Consider the following 24,196-nt stretch of genomic DNA (forward strand, 5'->3'; position numbering starts at 1 on the left):
GTGAAAACCCCAAACTTTGAGAAGTGGCATGAGACTTTGAGAAATTCCAGATCGGAATCCACACTTTATGCCTCGAGTCCCATCTCCAGTTTCAAAGGTAGCTGGGGATGTTGATCCTTAGGGATCTGTCTGACCGAGAGGAAATATTCTGTTTAACCATTGATTTTAATCTTAGAATGCTAAGATTAAGATGATAAGATCCAAACTTGAATACTGAGGCAAAACAAGTCTATTAGCTCCCCTTTCTATCTGATAGCAATGATGCAACCTGGGGTTTTGGAAAGTCCCATCACAGGAAAGAGCTGCTTTGATCTCTTCTTAGACATCAGAGTCCCTCTTCAGCTGCCCCACTACCCACAAATGGCTCATGTGGATGATGCAGATGCTATTGTATCTTCCCACTGTTTGGTGCTCATTCCGTTTGAAAGTATTTTCTCATCTAGTGCTAGGAGCTGTGGGTGCTGGACTCTAGATTAGAGAGAGATCAATTATAGTGTTGGGCTTCAGACTGAGTGTTTCGCTGACACATGAAGTGCAAACGAACAGTTTGTTAAGACTGTGAGTGGGAACACAGCCCTTAATGAGCGTTGCTTTAGGCTGTACCATACACCGAAATGACATCCCTCCTTGTTTATCATGAAGCAGTTGGAGGTGTCCTATATGCCACCTGCACACACACAAATGTGCACAGTACCGCTGATGGTACCTAATCTATGCTGAATATGCCCATTTTCCCATTCTCAAATCCATTAACCTGTTCTTTTAGCTTCCACTCATATGCACTGAAACCAAAGATCAGCATTTTCAGTTCCTCTCCCTCCTCTACTCTCCAAATGGTAGAATCATGCAAGTTAGAGAGGGAAAAGACTTATTGGATCCAATATAGGATTGTTTTTTATTGTATATTCCCCAGCGTCTTGCCTAGCCCCATGTTAAATTACCAGATAATGGAGCTTCCATAACTTCTCTTGTGAGACTGTCCCTCACCTAACATATCACCATTAGGAAATGTTTCCTGATATTCAACCTCAGTTTTCTTTGCTTATTTCCATCAAGGATTTTGTTTCTGTCCCATTCATTTTTGCTCATTTCTGTTTACTCCTCCTGCAGAAAGGTATGATAAATGATCACACTTTGCAGTTCCGTAATGTGGTAAATTCCTGTGGGGAGTCAACACTCCATTCCATGACTGTATAATCCAGGCCAGGTTTTAGGAAGCGTTTGTGTGGGAATCTTGGGAGGCAAAAACTATTGGATGCATGAGTCCTGAACCCTAAATGAATTATCCCCTTTGCGTGGACTGTACTCCCCTCTGGGAATGATGCTTAAAGCCCAACCTCGCCACACCCTAGAATGGAAGATCCGTATTATCATCATCATCATCATCCCCATTTTACAGATCAAGAAACTGAGGCACAGAACCATTAAATGACTTGCTCAAGGTCCCTTGGGAAGTCAGTGGAAAAGCCCGTCAGATCTCTCCAAATCTTGTGCTTTCACCACCTCCCTCTTGCCATCCCTCCTCTTGCCTCTAGCAAAATCAATATAATTCTGCCTCACATCACAATAGGCTGCCATGGAAATTATTAGAGCAGGGGTTCTCAAACTGGGGGTCAGGGCCCCTCAGGAGGGTTGCAAGGTTATTACATGGGGTATCATGAGGTTATTATATGGGGGATAGTGAGCTGCCAGCCTCCACCCCAAACCCCGCTTTGCTTCCAACATTTATAATGGTGTTAAATATATAAACAAGTGTTTCTAATTTATAAGGGGGAGGGGGTTGCACTCAGAGGCTTGCTATGTGAAAGGGGTCACCAGTATAATAGTTTGAGAACCACTGGATTAGAGAGAGACAAGGGGAGTGAGGTAATATCCTAGGACTAACATGGCTACAGTTACACGGCATACACAGAAATGATTGTGATTTTGCAAATGGGCTTGTGGCTTTCAGTGGGGAATAAGCAGCAGGCCCAGATGAGGAACAAAGCTAACAGACCACTCTGGGGCTGACAGGCCGGGGATAGCTGGGTGCTGCTGACCTGGAACCAGCATCTCACTAGCACTTCCATAATGATTTATGGTTTGTTTTTAAATCAGGGGCAGCAGTGGTGATTCTTCCATCAGTGTTCGTAGGGCACTTCCCCACCCTGACATACAAACCCTAAAGCAAACTATGCACATTTATTTTCTTCTCAGGTTTTTTGCTCCATACACAGCTGTTAATTTCCCTGTGCAACACTTTCATCACTCAGATGATCTATGCTTGCAAAGCCAGCTGCTCCCCATTTCCCTAATGGGCAGTGTAAATTCCACTAAGGGGCTCCAGAGCAACATAAGCGGCAAGCATTTAGGAAGGGCACCAAGATGTTAACAGACATCCCAGTTAACGGTCAACCCACAGCAGAAGTCCCTGGCGCTTTTAAAAGAACCCTATATTCACAAATGTATATGCAGCTTGTGCTGAAGTGGGGATTTTCCCTTATGTTGTATGTGAGTCTTACTGTTGAGCCTATGTGAGTTTTACTGCTTTGCATGAATAATGTGTGCCTCAGTTTCCATGTGTGCACCAATACCTCAGTGGTGGGAATAGGGGTGTGTGACTTTGGCTGAGACCTCTGGGGCAGGTGAGGCTGTTCCAGCTGTCTGCATGTATGCTATGACCAGTGCCCTTCATAACCTGAGACCCAGGAGGGGGATGCAACCAGGGGACGACCAGGTGACTGTTTGCCTGGGAAGTGAGACAAAGACAAGGAGGAGGAGAAATGGGGGTCGTTGGAACCTGGCAGTCAGCTTGGGGGAACTGGAAGAGGAGGACTCCAGGCCGCCTGCCCCAGGACTCCCCTAGATGGACTTGGCTGAAAGTCACTGATTTCTGTGCTAAAAAGTTCTGTTCTATGCTGTGTTCCTGTCGACGAATAAACCTTTGGTTTTATGCTGGCTGAGAGTCACGTCTGACTGTGGAGTAGGGGTGCAGGGCCCTCTGGCTTACCCAGGAGCCCTGCCCAGGCAGATTCGCTGCGGGAAGCGCACGGTGTGGAAGGGGATGCTGAATGCTCTGAGGTCAGGCCCAGGAAGGTCGAAGCTGTGTAAGCTTCTTGCCCTGGAGACAGTCTGCTCAGAGAGAGGAGGCTCCCCCAGAGTCCTGACTGGCTTCATACAGAGTAGTTCCAGAGCATCGCCCGGTAACTCCATGACACAGCTAAGGAGCAACCACAACCCACTGGGAGTCAGCACAGAACGAAGGGTGGTCTTGTGGTTAAGGCATTAGAACAAGAGTCAGGAGAGCAGGGGCCAGTTCCTTGTTCTCCTGCAGATGGCCTGTGTGACCTGAGACAAAACATTTAACTGTTCTGTGCCTCAGTTCCCTATCCATAAAATGGCCATGCAAATACTCCCCTGCCTCTTGTGAGGATACTTACATTAACAGCTATGAGGTGCTCGGATACGGTGGTATTGTTTAAGGGTGTTGATAGAACAGTGAGGCAAATTTTAAAAATTGGGGTTGTTGCGGGACCAGGAGTGAGAACAAATGAGTCCTGCAGTTGCACTGAGCAGAAAATGAAGACGAATCAGAAAAATCGACAGGACATGCCCCAGGGTTGCACCTACATTGCTGAGTAACAGGAGACAGGTCTGATTTTCAAAAGCTCAGGCACTCACCGAGCATGCGCGTTTGCATGGCATTTACCATGATTGTGCACACAATTCACATTTCTGAAAGTGCAAATGGCCAGCTAGATGCAGAAATACCCACTGTGCATGTACAGTCACAGCAAGTGCATATATAAACGCACACCTAATCTTAAGAGCTGTTGCACTGCTGCAATCATTTTTAAACTGACTTTTGATTCTCTGTTAAAACACTTTCTAAAGTATTTCTTTATTCCTCCCTAAAGTATTTCTGCACATTGTCTCTTGCTGTTCTCTGTGACCCCAACAGTTTTATAAGGCTTTTTACCCAACAGAGCATGGAGGGTATGGGGTACCATATAGCACTGCTCCCCGTGTGCTATTGATTGCCCACTTTGATTTTCAACAGACACAGCTGTGTTAACAGTACGTGTTAGCTGTCTTGACCTCACTGTTGGGTCAAGCGTTTGATTGGTCTTTGGTAAAATTAGGGAATAGGAGGATGGCTGGTTGTTAGCAGAGGTTTCATTATGCTTTTGATTTTGTAATTAACTATTTTATGAATGCATGCCACCCTGTACAGCTATACATTTCTAAAGCTAAAATGAATAATATTGTTATCCTGCAATCTAATTCTGAATGCCGGGAGATTGCTGCAAAGCTGTTTTCTTGACCACAGCAGCTACTTTGATCATAAAATCATAGAAGTGAGTTTTACCTTCATTATTTTAATTCCCAACTAATTTAAGTGTGATACAAAAAAGAGCCTTCCGTATAATCACAAAGCCAACCGAGGGTTTAGATTTGAAAGGTTGGATTTAAAATCTTACCTGCAGTACCACAGTAGCAGCATGATATTAACATTCGTATCTTGTCCAAAAAGAATCATATTCTCAGGATATCATATAAACGCAAGGGAATGCTATGAATTGTCAAAGTATCATAATATTGTTTGCAGTATTGTAGCCATGTTGAGATAGATACAGATTAGATATATATCTTATAATATTATACTTTCCAGTTAGAATCTGTTCATGAATTTGAATATTTCTACTAATAAATTCAGTCCTATCATATATCAGACCCATAGTGCCCTACCCTACTTTGCATATATGAAGGCCACAGCAGCCGTGGGAACACTTGTGGACATTATTCCTGTTATCAATGGCTTGCAAACAGTCCTTTGGACTGCTAGGTGCAAGTGCATGAACTGAACGGTGGAGGGCTCCCTCTGTCTAGGTTTCGCATGAAGATGTTCAGCTGGTGGAGGACTCAAATGAAATGCAGTTGTATGGTCCTAACATTCCTAAGAAAACCCTGTTAATACTTGGTAAGGAAGGTAGCTTTATTAGAGTCCGTGTGGGTCTCACCCACTGAATTCCTTTCTCCCCCCTCCCAGTAACTGGACATTTTCAGTTAAGAAAAGATGTCGGGGTTTCTGTTTTCCACAAATCCTCTTTCATCCTCCCTAACCTCCTCCCTTATTATTATGATTATTTGTATTACTACAGCACCCAGGAGCCCCGTCATGGGCCAGGACCCCACTGTGCTGGGCGCTGCACAAACACAGAATTAAAAGATGGTCCCTGCCCCAAGGAGCTTGCAATGCAAGTATAAGAGACAAGAGAGAGATACAGACGGACAGATGGGGAAGTACAAAGAAACACTGAAATCATTGATAGTGTCTCTCTCCTGTCTGGTAATTTACACAGTTACAGAGGCTTACAGTGCAAATGCTCAAATATTACCTTACAATATGGGATACAAATGATGTAAGTGAAATGAATGCGTGCAGCAATTTACAAGCATTCCATAAAGTCTAATCACTAAACACATTCTTATCATTCTAATACCGGTTTTAACAATACTAACTCCCAGGTGAACCAGACTGGTTCCAGCTATATGTGTCAGGGTGCAGTGGCAACATGGGGACTTTGGCATGAGCTGGCACCTGGTCTGCCAGAATCATACAGTATCCCCCAGTCTCCCCCCACCAGGGGCTCTCTGTGATCCCCTTCCCCTATACCATTCTCCCCCAACTTCTCTCTGCCAGGGGTTCTATGTACCCCTTATTCCTCTCTTCCCATACCGAGGACCCCATTCTCTTTGATTGGTTATAGCTGTGTGCATTCCCAATCCCACACCCTCCACTTCCCTCCCCCCCATACTAGGGGCTCTGTGTACCTCCATCCCTCCTCCACCCATACCAAGGTCCTACAATCCCCTGGCCAAGTGTTTTATGTGCCCTCTGTTACCCCCTCCCCCCAGCAGGGTCCCCCCACTTCCTGCCCATCTTAGGGGCTGTGTGATGCCTCCATTTCCCCTCCCTCGACACTCATATTTCCCCATATTCCCCCCCATGCCAGGAGCTCTCTATAACCCCCTCTCCCCCAGCACTTGCTAGGGCCTCTGTATGCCCCATTTATGCCTCCCCTCATACCAGAGTTCTCCATTTCTCCCCCATGACAGTGGCTCTGTGTGCACCTGCTTCCCCTATTCTCCCCAGCCCCACCAAACCATTATGATTTGTTTTCTTTCAGTCTAGGAGATTAGTCATTCAGGGTGCCACACGGTGTTAAGCTCTGGTGGGAAGATGAGCAGAGATGAGATAGGGGGCTTGTTATGCTGGAAGGCATTAATGGCTGCCATTAATCAGTTCTTTGATCTACAGCCCATCACAGACATGATTGAAGCTGTGGGTCTGCTAAACACACGGGGGTTCCATATGTTCCCCATTCCCCTCCTTTTTTTTTCTTCCAGTTTTCCCCAAAATCAATAGGGTTCCATTAAGCGATGCCTAGAACATTCCCTGAAAATTTGGAATTGCTCAGATGCGGTGTTCAGAGGTGTAACCGGCTTCCTCAGTCCTGTTTCTGTATCAGTCAATAAACCACTCAGAGATCCTTGTGCTGGTTCACCACTCTGAGCAGTTTATTTATAATTGAGTCCCACTGCCTGCTTTCCTCCCTTTCATTTCCTTCCTGTGCCAATTTGTGAGCTCTGGCTAATGGCTTAATTAGCCTTTCTTCCCTGCCCCACCCACAAATTAGGCACAGGTCTGCCTCATCAGCTCCAATCTGCTATGCTATGCCTGATTGGAGGGGCTGTGAACAGAGTGCTGACTCAGGGTTTCCTACCTAGCACTCTGGCACAAGAGGTTATCATGTATTTGACAGATACACAGAAATACTGTCCAGTGGAGTGTAAGGCCTTCACAAGCTTGGCCAACCAACTGTAAAATGATCCTGACCAGTATCTCTTTCATCTTATTCAGTTTGCTAAACAGTTTGCTGTTAAGAATTAAAATCCTATCCCTACTGAGAACAGAGAAGGTCACTACCAGCAGCCTTAGAGTGCTTAGAGCAGTGGTCCCCAAACTTTTGAGGGCCGTGCCCCCCACATCCCTGTCCACACACATCTGTCCCCCCAGACCGGGCCAGGAGTTGGGCCACGGCTCGGGGCGGGGGGATGTAACGTGGCCAGGGCTAAGGGGGCCAAGGCTGAGTCCACAGCTTGGGCTGGGGCAGGAGCCGCGGCCAGGGTCCAAGGCTGGAGACGGGGGCAGGAGTGGAGCCGCAGCTGGGCTATGGTGGAGATTGGCAGCTGGGCCCACGGCCACGTGCAGCTCCATGCCCGGCCACGGCTGGAGGCAGAGCCAGGAGGTGAGCCACGCCGCGGCTGGGGATGGGGCTAGGGGCAGGGCCGGGAGCCAGGGATGCAGCTGTGGGCAGGACTGGAGCAGAACTCGGGGTGGGGGGGTAGGCAGGGGCTGGATGGCGCTCCCACTCCACCCCACATGGGGGCTGGCCCGCCCCTCCCCCCAAAGTTTCCAGGGACATGCCCCACAGTTTGGGGACCTCTGGTTTAGGGAAACAAGGCAGCATTTTCAAACTTGGGTGCCCAAAGTGAAGCACCTAAACCCATGGTTAGGCCCCTCAATGGGCAGCCTGCTTTTCAGAGACACTTGAGCACCCTCACCTCTTGACATAAGAACATAAGATCGGCCATACTGGGTCAGACCAAAGGTATCTGTCTTCTGAAAGTGGCCAACGCCAGGTGCCCCAGAGGGAATGAACAGAACAGGCAGTCATTAAGTGATCCATTTCCTGTCACCCATTCCCAGCTTCTGGAAAACAGGCTTGGGACACCATCCCTGCCCATCCTGACTAATAGCCATTGATGGACCTATCCTCCATGAATTGATCTTGTTCTTTTTTGAACCGTGGTATAGTCTTGGCCTTCACAACATCCTCCGGCAAAGAGTTCCACAGGTTGACCTCACCAGTAGCTTTTGCTGCTCAGCACTTCTTAACACTTGGCATATTTATTTGGACAGATCACAGAAAACAATGGGCTAAATCCTTGAACACAATGCTGCTGAAGATCAGGGAATTGCGAAGGTGACCTTTGCACTCTCCTATTTTGCTGGGATTTCCTGCCCCCTGCCACAATTAAGAGCAGCCATCAGAACCTGAAACATTATCCTGAACAATGGCTCACCCTCCCTTGGAATAATGGGTCCAGCTGTAGTTGGCTCTCCTAGAAAAAGATTTAATCAAAGGGCAAAGATGACGGTTAGCAGTTCAGAGGGACTTGTATTTGATGAGAGAAAGCAAAGGCCAAGATTATTTAGCCCAGCAAATGGAGGGGGGGGGGGCAGGGAGAAGGCAGGACCAATGGAAGTTACCAGGAGGAGAACGAGAGAGATCAGTGGACAAGGAGGGTTTTAAATGAAGGAACACACAGGAAGATGGGCCAGAAAGAGGAAGCATGTTGCAGGAAAGAGTGAGCAAGGTCACAGAAGCTGGGAAGAGGCTCCATAAGAGAGAGCTCAGCCAGGGTGCAACAGCCAGCATGAAGAGGGGACACCCTGCCCTCCTGGACCCAGATGGTCCCCCCAGGACTCACAAGGAAAGGGCGATAGAAAGCAGGAGACATTTGTGCTTTCATACATTTGTTTTCTAGAATCTGTACTCTCCTGTGCTGAACAGGATTAAATTGAAGAGCATAAAGATGTCAGACTGGGAAAAGCTTGGGTGTACATGTATATATGCTTCTCTGCTGTGTGTGAAGCTTCACACCTTTTGGGTGGAGTTCTGGAAAAGGGTGTATGGTAAGTACTAGGGACCTGAAGGGTCAGCACTGAGCCCAGGTTATTACATTTTAGGTGTTAAATTCAATACTATAACTACACATTATAAAATACAACAATTAAAAAACGTAATACATTAAAAGCATACAAAGACAAATCTAGGGAACCAACACAGGGGGCAATGGCCATGAGAAATTAAGGGAAATGCAAATGAAGAACCACCCATGGCCACACAAAAAGCCCATCTCCACTAATACACCCATATGGATCATACTAAAAAAAATACCTAGAGGAAAAATTAGGGGGTTCTGAAACCGGGTAATTTGACTGAAACATATGCTGAAGTGAGTACCACACTGCAATGAAGCCTAGTACTATAATAAAGGCCAATTGCCTTATAACCTACTGCCTTGTGTACATGGGGACACTCAGGAAAGTTCAGCTAAAGGCATGAAGTCAACACGCATAATTTATAGCGCATTAAACCAGTGTGGACGCACTCATTCGGGAGTAAAGTAGCCTTAGTTTGCTGGAGCTTAATCCTACAGTGAACTAAGGCTGCTTTACTTTTGAATGAGAGCGGCCACACAGCGGTTTAAGAAGCTTTAACTAAAGTGCATTGACCACAGCTTTAGCTGACTTGTCTGCACAGGGACACTCAGGAAAGTTAAGACAAGCCCTAAAATGCAATAATGGAATCCCTAGAAATTGGATGATATTTGAATGAAGTCATGGAAAAAGTGGCACTGAGGCAGTGAAATTCAGCTACTTAATAAAGCTTTTGATAATCAATCTGTTAAGTGTGATACTCAGTAATTATAACTATAGCTTTCTCTGATAATGTCAGCAGTGGCACTGGTTGAAGGGAATGCAGATTCCGGTGAATAAAGACAAAATGATATGGCCCTGGGGGAAGGCTGCAATCCAGCTTGAGAAGATCCTGTTCTTGTAGCGCTTGTAAAGTTCACGGACTCTGAGTAAAGGATGCCAGAGAGTAAGGATACGCCTACACTTAAAACGCTGCAGCTGTGCCAATGTAGCACTTCAATTCAGACACTGCCTACACTGACAAGAAGGGCTCTCCCATTGGTGTAGGTCGGGATCAGCAACCTTTCTGAAGTGGTGTGCCGAGTCTTCATTTATTCACTCTAATTTAAGGTTTCACGTGCCAGTAATGCATTTTAATGTTTTTAGAAGGTCTCTTTCTATAAGTCTAGAATATAACACTAAACTATTGTTGTATGTAAAGTAAATAAGGTTTTTAAAATGTTAAGAAGCTTCATTTAAAATTAAATTAAAATGCAGAGCCCCACGGACCGGTGGCCAGGACCTGGGAAGCGTGAGTGCCATTGCAAATCAGCTCATGTGCCATAGGTTGCCTACCCTTGGTGTAGGTAATCCACCTCCCAGAGAGGTGGTAGCTAAGGCCATGTCTATACTACAAAATTATGTTGATGTAACTTACATCAGCATACAGCCACCGCAGTTATTAAATCGCTTGTGTGTGCGCACACCTGGCAATGCGCATCGTCACCAGGAGTGCTTGCATTAATTCTATTATCAGTGTGGGGCATTGTGGGATGGCTCCTGGAGGCCAGTAAAAGTCAACATAAGCAACACAGTGTTTACACTGACACTGTGTTGTCCTAATTACATCGACTGTGACTCTACACCACTCAAGGAGGTGGTGTTACCGAATTGGCATAGAGAGACACTTATGTCAGCGGGAGCCAAATTTAATTGAAGACACTTCCACAGCTAGGTTGACCCAAGGCAGCTTACATCGACCTAACCCCGTAGTGTAGACTAGTTCTAAGTTGACGGAAGAATTCTGTAGCGCTGCCTACACTGGGGGATAGATTGGTATAGCTACGTCTCTCAGGGGTTTGAAATTTCACACTACACTACAAAATTAGGTCAAATTTATAGAAGTCTATTTTTTAGAAATCAATTTTATACAGTCGATTGTGTGTGTCCCCACTTAAGACCATTAAGTTGGCGGAGTGCGTCCACAGTACCAAGGCTAGCGTCGACTTCCGGAGTGTTGCACTGTGGGTAGCTATCCCACAGTTCCCGCACTCTCCGCCACCCATTGGAATTCTGGGTTGAGATCCCAATGCCTGATGAGACAAAAAACATTATCGTGGGTGGTTCTGGGTACATGTTGTCAGGCCACCCCTCCCTCCCTGAAAGCAACAGCAGACAGTCGTTTCGCGCCTTTTTTTCCTGGGTTACCCATGCAGACGCTATACCAGAGCAAGCATGGAGCCCACTCAGCTCACCGTCACAGTCCGTCTCCTGGGTGCTGGCAGATGCGGGACTGCATTGCTACACAGCAGCAGCTCATTGCCTTGTGGCAGCAGATGGTGCATTACAACTGGTAGCTGTCCTCGTCATCTCCTGGGTGCTCTTGGCTGGTCTTGGTGAGGTTGGTCAGGGCGCCTGTGCGGACATGGGTACTCCTGGCAGACCTCGGTGAGGTCTGTCAGGGGTGCCTGGACATAAATGGGAGTGACTCAGGTCATTCTCTTCTTTAAGTTTTGTCTAATGGAGATTCAGTCCTGCCTGGAATATCGGCAGAGGAATAGCTCAGTGGTTTGAGCATTGGCCTACTAAACCCAGGGCTGTGAGCTCAATCCTTGAGGGGGCCATTCTGCCTCAGGCTGCTCTAGCTTGCACTGCAAGCACCCAGGAGATGATGACAGCTAGCAGTTGTACTGCACCATCTGCTGCCAGCCTACCCCTTACTCCTCCCTCTGTGAAAGCAACGGTCGACAATTGTTTTGTGCCTTTTTCCATGAAGGCGCATTATTGCTGTCAGCATCATCATTCACCCGCCGCTTCTGCTGCCACTCTGCTCTCCTGCTGACGCCGTACCACAGCAAGCATGGAGCCCGCTCAGATCACCGCGGCAGTTATGACCATTCTAAACACCATGTGCATTATCCAGCAGTATATGCAGAACCAGAACCTGCAAAAGCAGGCGAGTAGGCAACGGCAGCGCAGTGAGGAGAGTGATGAGAACATGGACACAGATTTCTCTCAAAGTATGGGCCCCAGCAATGTGGACATCATGGTGGCAATGAGGCAGGCTCATGCTATGGAACGCCGAGTCTGGGCCCGGGAAACAAGCCCAGACTGGTGGGACCGCAGAGTGTTGTGGGCCTGGGACGATTCCCAATGGCTGGAAAACTTTTGCATGCATAAGGGCACTTTCATGGAACTTTGTGACTTGCTTTCCCCTGCCCTGAAGCACCAGAATACCAAGATGAGAGCAGCCCTCACAGTTCACAAGCGAGTGGCAATAGCCCTCTGGAAGCTTGCAACGCCAGACAGCTACCGGTCAGTTAGGAATCTATTTGGCATGGGCAAATCTACTGCAGGGGCTGCTGTAATCCAAGGAGCCAATGTGATCACTGAGCTGCTGCTACCAAGGATAGTGACTCTGGGAAATGTGGTCATAGTGGATGGCTTTGCTGCAAGAGGATTCCCTAACTGTGGTGGGGCGATAGATGGAGCGCATATCCCTATCTTGGGACCGGAGCACCAAGGCAGCGAGTACATAAACCACAAGGGGTACTTTTCAATGGTGCTGCAAGCACTGGTGGATCACAAGGGACCTTTCACCAACATCAGCGTGGGATGGCCGGGAAAGGTACATGACGCTCGCATCTTCAGGAACTCTGGTCTGTATGAACAGCTGCAGCAGGGGACTTTCTTCCCAGACTAGAAAATAACCACTGGGGATGTTGAAATGCCTACAGTTATCCTTGGGGACCCAACCTACCCCTTAATGCCATGGCTCATGAAGCCATACACCAGCACCCTGGACAGTAGTCAGGAGCTGTTCAACTATACGCTGAGCAAGTGCAGAATGGTGGCAGAATGTGCATTTGGATGTTTAAAAGCGCACTGGTGCAGTTTACTGACCTCAGCGAAACCAATATTCCCACTGTTATTACTGCTTGCTGTGCGCTCCACAATATCTGTGAGAGTAAGGGGGAGATATTTTTGGCGGGGTGGGAGGTTGAGGCAAATTGCCTAGCCACTGATTACGCGCAGTGACAGCAGGGCGGTTAGAAGAGTACAGGAGGGCACGGTGCACATCAGAGAAGCTTTGAAAACCAGTTTCATGACTGGCCAGGCTATGGTATGAAAGTTGTTTGTTTCTCCTTGATGAAAACCCCCGCCCCTTGGTTCACTCTACTTCCCTGTAAGCGAACCACCTTCCCCTCCCCCCCTTTGATCACCGCTGGCAGAGGCAATAAAGTCATTGTTGCTTCACATTCATGCATTCTTTATTAATTCATCACACAAATAGGAAGAACTGCCAAGGTAGCCCGGGAGGGGTGGGGGAGGAGGGAAGGACAAGGCCACACAGCACTTTAAAACTTATTAAATGCCAGCTTTCTGTTTCTTGGACAGTCCTCTGGGATGGAGTGGTTGGGTGCCCAGAGCCCCCCCCCACTCCATTCTTGGGCGTCTGGGTGTGGAGGCTATGGAACTTGGGGAGGAGGGCGGTTGGTTACACAGGGGCTGTAGCAGAGGTCTGTGCTCATGCTGCCTTTCCTGCACCTCAACCATATGCCGGAGCATAACAGTTTGATCTTTCAGTAGCCTCAGCATTGACTCCTGCCTTCTGTCAGCAAGCTGACGCCACCTATCATCTTCAACCCGCCATCTGTCCTCGCGTTCATATTGTGCTTTCCTGGACTCTAAAATGGTCTGCCTCCACGCATTCTGCTGGGCTCTTTCAGTGTGGGAGGACTGCATGAACTCAGAGAATATTTCATCACGAGTGCGTTTTTTTCACCTTCTAATCTTCGCTAGCCTCTGGGAAGGAGATGACAGTGTGAGCATTGAAACATTTGCAGCTGCGGGAGCAAAAAAAAAATAAAAAATGGGAGAGTAGTAGCTGAAAAGACACATTTTAGAGGACAATAGGTAGACTCTTTCAGGGTGAACCTTGTTGTTAACATTACATAGCATGTGTGCATTCGGTACAAGGTTGAATTTTACCTCTTTTTTGAGAGTCTGCCAGTTTGGTGTGAGAGATCACACACACAGGGACGGCGGGCAAGAAAATTCAGCTTGCAGGCAGACATGGTAAGCCACAGTCTTTTGGCTTCTTTAACCTTCATAACATGTGGGAATGGTTTCAAACAGCAGCGCCCTCATTTCCCATACCAAATAGCTGTTGGGTTGGCCATTTAAAAGAAGGGGCTGCGGTTTTCAGGTTAATGTGCAGCACAAACCCAACTAAACCCCCCCACAACACACCCAATTCTCTGGGATGATCACTTCACTCCTCCCCCCACCAAGTGGCTAACAGCGGGGAACATTTCTGTTCAGCCACAGGCAAACAGCCCAGCAGGAACAACCACCTCTGAATGCCCCTTATTAAAATTACCCTATTTCAACTAGGTGACCATGAATGATATCACTCTCCTGAAGATAACACAGAGAGATAAAGAATGGATGTTGCTTAAATGCCAGCAAACACTGGGACCATACGCTGCCATGCTTTGTTATGCAATGACTCCAGACTACGTGCTACTGGCCTGGCGCGGTAAAGCGTCCTACCATGGAGGACGGAATAAGGCTGCCCTCCCCAGGAACCTTTTGCAAAGGCTTTGGGAGTACATCCAGGAGAGCTTTATGGAGATGTCCCTGGAGGACTTCCGCTCCATCCCCAGACACATTAAGAGACTTTTCCAGTAGCTGTACTGGCCACAAATGAATCATTAAACACGCTTGCTTTTAAACCATGTATTATATTTACAAAGGTACACTCACCACAGGTCTCTTCTCTGCCTGGCGGGTCCGGGAGCCCGCCTTGGGTTTGTTCAGGGGGTACTGGCTCCAGGTCCAGGGTGAAAAACAGTTCCTGGCTCTCGGGAAAAACAGTTTCTCCGCTTGCTTGCTCATCCCCATAATGCACATCCCTGTTGCGTGATAATCCATTGATGGAATCAAAGCACAGGGGTTGGGTAGTGGTGACTGCACCCCCTAGAATGGCATGCAGCTCATCATAGAAGATGCAGACGTTTGCCCCTCTGGTTTTTTGGTAGGCTTGCCTGAGCTCCTTAAGTTTCACGCGGCACTGCTGTGGGTCCCTGTTATAGCCTCTCTCCTTCATGCCCTTGGAAATTTTTTCAAATGTTTGGGCATTTCGTCTTTTGGAACGGAGTTCTGATAGCACGGATTCATCTCCCCATACAGCAATCAGATCCCGTACCTCCTGTTCGGTCCATGCTGGAGCTCTTTTGCGATTCTGGGACTCCATCATGGTCACCTCTGCTGAGGAGATCTGCACTCACCTGTGGCTTGCCACGCTGGCCAAACAGGAAATGAGATTCAAAAGTTTGCGGGCTGTTGCGGTTCAAATACAAGACAGCAAGGCTTTAAGCAAGCAAGCAGGCTGGTCCGCTGACGGGCTGGTCCGCCTGTCAGCTTTTCACCCTCTCTTTTATTTCTCTCTCTCCCCCTGTGCATTACATACTCCAACAGATAAAAGGAATACACTGGCTTTGTATAATATTCTTATTTACCAATTTCTATCTACCGCATTCCTTGCTCTCAGGCCTTGAGCCCAGTCCTGGGAGGCTTCCCACGGTTCATGTCATCTGGGCGAGATTCCAAGGTTCATGCCCTTGAGAGGAGCCGTGTGTGCACTGCTCCTACACAACACTCCGGGTGTGCCCTGAATGTTGCCAAGTGCATGAGGATGCTGCACCCCTCCTTTTTTGTTTATTTGTGCTCGGCCATCTCATGGTAGCCATCAATTCGCTTTTGCAAGCCAATTAACTCCCGGACAGACAAGGTCATAACTCATGGAGCCTGCCAGGGCGGGTCTCGACAAAGCCTTAACAAAAAGGAAATACATTGCACACAGCAACAGCAAAAAATAAGCCCAAGAAGGTAAAGTGTAGTTGGCCGGGCCCCAATTAGCCATGCAGAGTACTGGGAAGAGAGGTTCGCGTAAGCAGCGAGCATTGTCTCATTCCCTATTTCCTCAGGGTGATGACATACTGGAATAAGGCACGTACCTAACAATTCTTCAGCTGCTACAAAATCAGATAAACAAAAGTGGGTAACATTTGCTATTGAAGCCAATCTTTCCCATAGGTTATGTGTCATTCAGGCCCGTAACGGAGGAGGCGCTCCCGAGTCAACCCCTACAGGAAATAGCAGGCACATAAGGCACGCAATCAATACAGAATTAGCAGTGATTTGGGCAAGAATGGCCACAAACAGAGTCTCAGGAGTCTCTGGCTGTTGGTTTGCTGCCAGTCTTCGTTGAGCCGCGGCGACCAATGCTTTCACTGCTCCCCATGTCACGGGCTGGCTTGGGACACTACGTCTCCTCCGTCCCGCCATTGTTGACCTGGGAGGCACCACGTTCTCCTCCAAGGTCAGCTGAAACTCCGGTATGGGGTTCGACAGCCCCTGGTGCCACGCCATGCTGTTTGAGTGCCGGTCGCACACACCGGGCCGGAACCCACAACGGTCCTGCAGGGGGAGACACAGCAGCATATCCCCGCCCCCAAGTAATTAAAGGTACTGGGCCCAACCATTGCGGATCGGGCAGCTGACGGTAATAGACACGCGGTCTTTCCAGTACCTCGGACTTATGAAAATGCCAATCCGCGGGGGTCTGCTGATCTGTATTCAATGTTAAATTATTTAAAGTAAACAAAAGGACATGCAATTGTTGCTGAATGTCTCCTAAGGTTCGGAGACGCAGCTCCCCTTGTTTTAATTGTTTGTCAAGCAAGGTTTTTAGCGTGCGATTTGCACGTTCAACAATAGCTTGGCCTGTGGAATTATAAGGGATCCCATGTTTGAGACGGACGTCCCATTGGGCACAAAAGGTGGAGAGGGCAGTGGAGCAATAGGCTGGGGCATTATCCCTTTTTATCTGGCTCGGGCGACCCATAACAGCAAAACAGGCTAGCAAATGGTGAATAACTTTGGGAGTGGCTTCTCCACGCTGTGGGGTCGCCCAGAGGAATCCCGAATAGGTATCAATGGAAACATATAAAAACGAATAGGGGCGGAATTGTGGCACGTGAGTGACATCCATTTGCCACAGCTGATTCGCTGCGGTACCTCTGGGGTTAACGGCATAAGAAAAGGTAGGGGCAGCAGCGGCACAGTGGGGGCAGGAACGAACAATAGAACGTGCATGATCAGCAGGAATGTGAAATGGTTGGGCCAAAACAGAGGCAGACTGATGAAAAAAGGAATGGCTTTCAATGGGGTCAGAAAAGAGGGAATTTACCTGACCACGTAATGCGCGATCGGCGCACGCATTGCCTTCAGTAAGTAGCCCAGGCAGAGGGGTATGACTGCGAATATGAGCAACAAAATAAGGGAAATTACGAGTGGTGATGAGATACTGTAAGGACAAAAACAGGCGAAGAAGGTCCGCATCGACCTGAGGGGTAATGAGGGCAAGGGGTAAATGATCAATTACCTGATAAACATAATGCGTGTCCACGATTAAATTAAAGGGACAATCAGCAAAAAATTAAAAGGCCAAAACAACAGCAGCTAGTTCCGAGCGCTGTGCGGAACGCTGAGGCAGCGTAAAACGAGAATGCCAACGAGGGGGGTCACCTAATTGATAGGTGACAACACCGCGATGTGGAGAGCCATCAGTAAAAAGAGTGATAGTTGAAACAATAGGTCGAGAGCAGCTAAGACGATGTACGATTAGTGGCACCTTTTGTGTAATCACCAACTGAGGATCTTTTGGGGGATTATAAGAAATCTCTCCCACATAATCACAAAGAGCAACCTGCCAGGCCAAGGAGGTGTGATACAAGGAATCAAATTCACTACGTAATAAGGGGGAAACAATGGCAACTAAATCAGTGCCCGTGAGTTGCACTGCATGGTGGCGGGCTTTACAAACAAGGTCGGACAGGGCGTCTAAATAAGGATAAATGTTCCGAGGAGGAGTGGAAGACAAATATATCCACTCTATGATAGAGACGGCTGTGTCTGTACGAGGTACAGACAGAGCCGCAGTAGGCGTATGAGGGGTGGCAAGGAGAACCAACCACAGGGGACGAATCTCAGTAAGTCTATCCACAAACTGCTGACTCAACACTGCATTGATCTGTCGAATGCAGGCAATGTGCTCCTCAGTGATGGCAATAACTGCGCCCGGTGCCCGAGCTCCATGTAGGAGCTCGAACAACAGCTGCAGCATCGATGTGGGGAGACAGAAGTAGGGTCGAATCCAATTTAAATGGCCCAAAATTTGTTGTGATTTAACAAGGGTTAGGGGTTGGGGTAGAACCACTTCCGGGCGAACAGGGGCAGCATAGGTTTGTAAAACCTTATGCCCGAGATATTGGTACGGATAAGAGCGTTGGATTTTTTCTGGTGCCACTAACAGGCCATTTTGGCCAAGAATCTGAGACAAATATTCAAGCTGTTGTGCCGTGACCTGGGGACCACTAAGCAAAATGTCATCCATATAATGGTAGACCTTTAGTGTGGGGTATCAGGCACGAAAAGGGGCGAGGGCCCGATCCACAAAAAGTTGACACAAGGTTGGACTATTTTGCATTCCCTGGGGCAAGACCTTCCACTGATACCTGTGAGAGGGTTGCTGATTATTATATTCTGGCACCGTAAACGTGAATTTTTCACGATCTCGTGGGCAAAGGAGGATGGTGAAGAAACAATCTTTTAAATCTAACACACAAAGCTGATCGGTTTGAGGAATTAAATTCGGGTTTGGCAACCCAAACTGCCAGGGGCCCATGGGTTGGATGCGTTTATTTATTTCCCTTAAATCGTGGAACAGCTGCCATGCACCAGATTTTTTCTTAATAACGAACACCGGGGTGTTCCAAGGACTAGTGGAGCTCTCCAAGCGCTGCGCATGCAAATGTTGGTGCACAAGTGAATGAAGCGCTTTCAGCTTTTCTAGGGGGAGGGGCCACTGGTCAATCCGTACGGGCTCTAAGGATTGCCATACCAATGGTAATGCAGGGGGCAAGGTGGGTGGGGGAGGGTTTTGGGCCATTATATATTAATATCGAGGGTGGTGTCCAGCTTTGTAAGTAAGTCACGGCCCCAAATATTGAGGTGGACAGGGAGCACAAAAGGGCGGATCGTAGCAAGGGCACGGCATCCTGGTTTAGAGACCGTGACCCAAGACAAACTTTGGCGCCCGGGTTTGCTACCCCCGATCCCCCACAACTCTTTAGAAGGAACTGTTGGCCAACTGACCGGCCAGTCCTGATCACGAATCACCGTAACGTCAGCTCCAGTGTCCACCAGCCCTGTAAAAGGAAAATTATTTAAAAGAAGTGTTAACTGAGGTTTCGAGGGGCGGAGCGACATTGTTAGAGCAACAAGTTGAGAGGACGTGTCGTGAGGCGGCGACTGAGACAGCTTTGATCCAAAGCCACCTCCGCCCCGGGCTCAATCCTCTGCGGCTGGCACCTGATAGGGGACTAAAGTCAATTGTGCAATTGACCATCCACATGGGAGCGACTGTGGAAGATGGGTCCACACCTGAACCTTAACGCCGGTGTAATCGGCATCAATGACCCTTGGGATGACCAAAAAAACCCTGTTTCCCAGCATGTGAGTGAGGGAGAACCAGACCCACAAATCCGGCAGGGAGAGGTCTCGTCACCTGTGTAAAAGGTATGGCGCAAACCTCCCCCGGCAACTGAAAATCAGCGTCCTCCTGCATAATCAAATCAAGCCCAGCACTTCCGGCAGTCGCCGCCCTCATGGATTCTATAGATTTTAAGGCAGAGGGACAGTCATCTGAGTGGGGAAACACCCCCGTTTGGTCCTGGGTTCGGGGGGGGGGACCCGTCGCGCGGTTTCCCGGCCCGCTATGACACTGATTGGCCCAGTGATAGCCCTTCCGACACTTGGGGCACTTCTTTGAGGGGCGGGCAGGCGCCATCAATGAGCGGCACTCCCGCTGAAAGTGACCCTCCTTACCACAGCGGTAGCAATGCTTCCCCTCCTTCCCGCTTTTCCGCAGGGCGGCAGCCAGAACCCCAGCTTTATGTGCTTGTGTGCCAATGTTTTGGCACGCCCACAGCACGTCTGACAGCTCTAGAACGCCAGCGGCTTGTGCCGCCTGGAGAGCACGGCGGCAATCCTTGTTCGCATTTTCAACCGCCATTTTTAACAGAATCTCCTGAACTGCCGCAGGGTCATCCACCTGTTGGAGGATAGCCTCCTGCAATCTGCTGGTAAAATCCATAAAGGACTCTGATGCACCCTGACAGATACTGGCAAAGCTTTTGGTAGGCTTGCCTGAATCCGGGACCTTCCGGAAAGCATGCTGGGCGCAGGCAGAAATAATGGGGAAGACGGCCTGAGGGAGTTGAAACTGCATCTGAACGGTAGCAAACGGGCCCTCCCCTGCCAAGTGCTCATAAATGACACCTTGCTCTCTATATACCTGGGCTTGGCGTTCCGCCATCTGCCAATACTCACTAAGCCAAATAACATACTGACTAGGCGTCAGCATCATGCGCAACAGCGCCTTCCAATCTTCAGGAACCAGGGTGTACCCAGTACCTAGCCCTTCAAGGAGACCACGTACATACGTGCTAGTCAGGCCGAACTCACGAATCGCTTTCTTTACCTCTCTGATCAAAAAGTAAGGCAAACTGACCCAGTTTGCAAGCTGGTTGCCCTGGCCATCATCCTGCCAGGTCATCGGGCAAACTGAGACCAGATCAGCTAATTCCTCTGCTGTAAGATCTGGGCGAGTCTTCACTGCGTGAACCATTTGTTGCACCAGCGAAAGCCCCTGAGCAGATGCTGACGACCCCCCGGGGGGCCCCGGAGCATGGGGCCCCACGGGGGGAGGGTGATCACACATCGGCTCCGGTGGGGAAGACAGGGGAGGCGGTGATAATTGAGGCGCTGGGGGCAAAGCAGGGGGAGGGATGGCTGCAGGAGCGGACGGGGGTGGTGAGATCGGCAGCCCCTCTATTGGCGCGGGAGAGGGCCTTTCCGAGGCAACACGCTGTATCGCGTCGCGGCAGAGGTGCCGGGCATGTAAAGCCTGCACGGGCACCCGAGGCTCTTTGTGCAATGTCTGGCCCAACCGCTCCCAGTTCCGGCTTCAGGGTACCACGGGCATTGGGCACTCACCTCCTGTAGCAGGAGAGTGAGTTCTCGAGTGGGGCAATCATGCTGAGCCTTACGCAGAAAATATTGTAGCTCATTGCGGTGTTGCACTTGCAAAGCAGAGAGGGAGCTTCCCATACTTACCACGATGAAAAATACTCACCAGGATCCGCAAAGCAGATAAGTGAGGCGTCTGAAACCCTTGCCGGGTGAGGTGAGTGCTGAGGGCCCCACATTTGGGAGCGGTTGTTGCGGTGCAAATACAAGACGGCAAGGCTTTAAGCAAGCAAGCAGGCTGGTCTGCTGATGGGCTGGTCCGCCTGTCAGCTTTTCACCCTCTCTTTTATTTCTCTCTCTCCCCCCGCGCATTACATACTCCAACAGATAAAAGGAATACCCTGGCTTTGTATAATATTCTTATTTACCAATTTCTATCTACCGCATTCCTTGCTCTCGGGCCTTGAGCCCAGTCCTGGGAGGCTTCCCACGGTTCATGTCATCTGGGCGAGATTCCAAGGTTCATGCCCTTGAGAGGAGCCGTGTGTGCACTGCTCCTACACAACACTCCGGGTGTGCCCTGAATGTTGCCAAGTGCATGAACCCTGCATGAATGCTACAGCGGGCCTTTTCCTGTCTACCTGGTCAGTGCATCTGAGTCAAAAGCGCTATCCAGAGCAGTCACAATTGAGCACTCTGGGATAGCTCCCAGAGGCCAATACCGTCGAATTGCGACCACACTACCCCAAATTCGACCCAGCCAGGTCAATTTTAGCGCTAATCCCCTCGTCGGGGGAGGAGAACAGAAATCAATTTAAGAGCCCTTTAAGTCAAAGTAAATGGCTTCGTTGTGTAGACGGGTGCAGGGTTAAATCGATCTAACGCTGTTAAATTCAACCTAAACTCGTAGTGTAGACCAGGGCTGAGACACATAGCTATACCAATGTAAGTTCCTAGTGTAGACCAGCCCTAAATACTACTAAGAAAGCTAAGGACTAAAGTGTTCGAACTGGGAGCTGAAAGTTGGGAGCCTTATGTCCATATTTGGGTTCCTAAATAAAAGTGGGCTGCTTTTCAGATTGCCAAGTGCTTACCCCTTCTACTGAAATCACTGAAAGCTTCAAGTGCTCACCATCTTTCTTGACAGGTCTTTAGTATGGGTTGTGTACTGCCAAGGGTCTCCCATGGCAGGGGTTACAAAACAGGAGCACAGCCTAGGAATAAGACGATCATTGGGAGAATGGGGTTGTATTACTGAAGGTTTTTAATGGCACAAGTACACGGCAGCTGCAGACAATGACCAAGATACCAGCATTTTACAATATCTAGATTGGGGGGAGGGGGAGAGAGGGGGGAGGGGAAAGAGAAGGAATGAACTGGTGAAACTGCGCCATTTCTAGAATGGCAGAAGCCAGCCAGAATTGTACAAGGGAAGCTTCCACAAGCACATTTCTGTAACTTTTTATCTTGCTTGTGCAGGCTGGAAATGTTGGTATCACCAGATTGTATTTCAATCAAAAAGCATGGGAGCAATTCACATTGGAACAAGTAATTAAATTGCTGAGAGTGGCATCATGGAAGCATGGTGCCCCCATTCTCTCCCAAGTATCTATATGCCAACTGAATTACAGATTGCTTTCCCCCATCTCGCCAAAAGCAGGAGAGTGAGCCTGTTTCCATCCTGCACCATAACTGGAAAAAAAAAAAAAAAGAGTGGGGGGCCTATTTTGGAAGAGGGCTGCTTCAACACACGCTGATCTTATTCAAACACTGTCTATCTTTAATGCACAGTTCTAGTCCCAGCTCAGCCTGTGGTTTTGTTCAGAAAACTACAGACAGAGCATTTATCAAGCTAGCTGACTCCCTAAAGCTGAGGGGCTTCTGGAAAGCTGGGGTGGCATTAGGTAAAGAAAGGGCAGAGCAGATTACTTAGCACCACTTAGCAAATCTAGAACTCACAACCCTCACTCTAACACTCCCTGGAAGTAATGTTGCAGGATATCCCCTCCTTATTTGCATATCACCCTTGGTCCAGGTCAGGGTTCTCCATTCAGACATTGTGTAGAGAAGGAAGGGGATGAATTTAAATTGTGTCTGGAAATAACCACTTGGGTAGCTTTTAGAGGCCATATGATCAACAGTATCAAATCTGTAGACTCTCACTGTACTATAAGAGAGGATACAAGGGAACATTTCCAATAAGTTTCAGCTAATACAAGGTAGGTCTTTTTCATAGCACTGATAGTGTCTTAGAATTAATCTATGTGGTGCTTCGTTTTGCAACTGCTTCAGTTACTGCTACTTGGTTTGAACAGAGGTAAGCACATTTGAAAATGTGCTTAAGTCCCGTTTTCATCAGCAACATGGGCACTTAAAAGTACAACCACGGAGAGTTTTTAGACCAGGGCCCACATAACACAGAAACATTAACTCCCTATCCCAAACCAGGAATCTTTGAAATCTTCACAAGAAATGAACAAGAAATGAAACCCTTAAGATGCTAGAATGGATACTGTGCATTAGACTAGAATGTACTGTGTTTAAAGGGAAAAGAAGGAGTCTAAACACTGCAATTTCACTTGGAAAACTTCACAATACAAACAACCTTATTTTGTCCCTTCACCCTTCTTTCCTCCTTTGATCCTTCATTTTCCCCCTTCCTACCCATCAAATAAATTTGTTACTGTTAGATTTTCATTCCCTGCATTTTGTTGGCTTACGGCACAAACTGTTTGATTCACAAGGGAACTTTTGTGTTTAACTGACTCTTTGGGTGCCTAATGCCAATGTTTAAGCACCACTGACATTCACAAAAACACTGCTCAGCTGCTGCCTATCCCCGTAGGTGTCTATTCCCATAATCAAGCAGGTTTCCACTGTGGGCATATGCAAAGCCCCTAACACCTGATGCTGCTAACAAGCTGCTCAGAGCCCTACCTCATGCCTAAGACCCAGTGGGGATTCTCAAGTGTGGCATTCCCTTATCTATCTCACCTGCAAGACCCAAAGTGATAAAGCATGCCTAACCTGCATAGAAGACAGCCAGGGAGGCGGTGAACAGGTCAAAATTTTAGGGGTGGGCTGGCTGGAATATGTGCATCCAAGAATACCTAAAAACCCAATGGGTAGGGCACTCATCTGGGATGCTGAAAACCGAGCTTTGAATCCCCAAACCACATGATTTGGAACAGGGACTTGAACCCAGATCTCCCACATCTCAGGTGGATGCCCTGACCACTAGGCTATACAGTCGCTCTTACTTTTTCTCTCTCTATCCTAAAAGAATATTTCGTTATTAATACAAAGTGGAACAGCTCTAACAGAAAGATCCACCCAAGAATAGCCAAT

The 24,196-nt window shown here is 48.3% G+C and overlaps 1 protein-coding gene across 2 annotated transcripts; it reads right to left on the reverse strand.

Annotated features, from left to right (window-relative positions):
* Positions 1–13,018: 13,018 nt before the first annotated feature.
* LOC140909504 (endogenous retrovirus group K member 5 Gag polyprotein-like) lies at positions 13,019–20,462 on the reverse strand. Of its 2 annotated transcripts, XM_078852271.1 has the most exons (3): positions 18,974–20,462; positions 14,519–16,234; positions 13,019–13,596 (listed from the first exon to the last, which is right to left on the reverse strand). In XM_078852271.1, the coding sequence occupies exon 1, from the start codon at positions 20,433–20,435 to the stop codon at positions 19,290–19,292; it is 1,146 nt and encodes a 381-aa protein (XP_078708397.1). In that variant the 5' UTR covers positions 20,436–20,462; the 3' UTR covers positions 13,019–13,596; positions 14,519–16,234; positions 18,974–19,289. The 2 variants fall into 2 exon arrangements, with proteins under 2 accessions (XP_078708397.1, XP_073195039.2); XM_073338938.2 differs by having other exon boundaries at positions 13,019–16,234.
* Between the last annotated feature and the right edge of the window lie 3,734 nt (positions 20,463–24,196).

This window comes from Lepidochelys kempii, chromosome 3 (assembly GCF_965140285.1).
Source record: "Lepidochelys kempii isolate rLepKem1 chromosome 3, rLepKem1.hap1, whole genome shotgun sequence".
Taxonomy (NCBI): Eukaryota; Metazoa; Chordata; order Testudines; family Cheloniidae; genus Lepidochelys; species Lepidochelys kempii.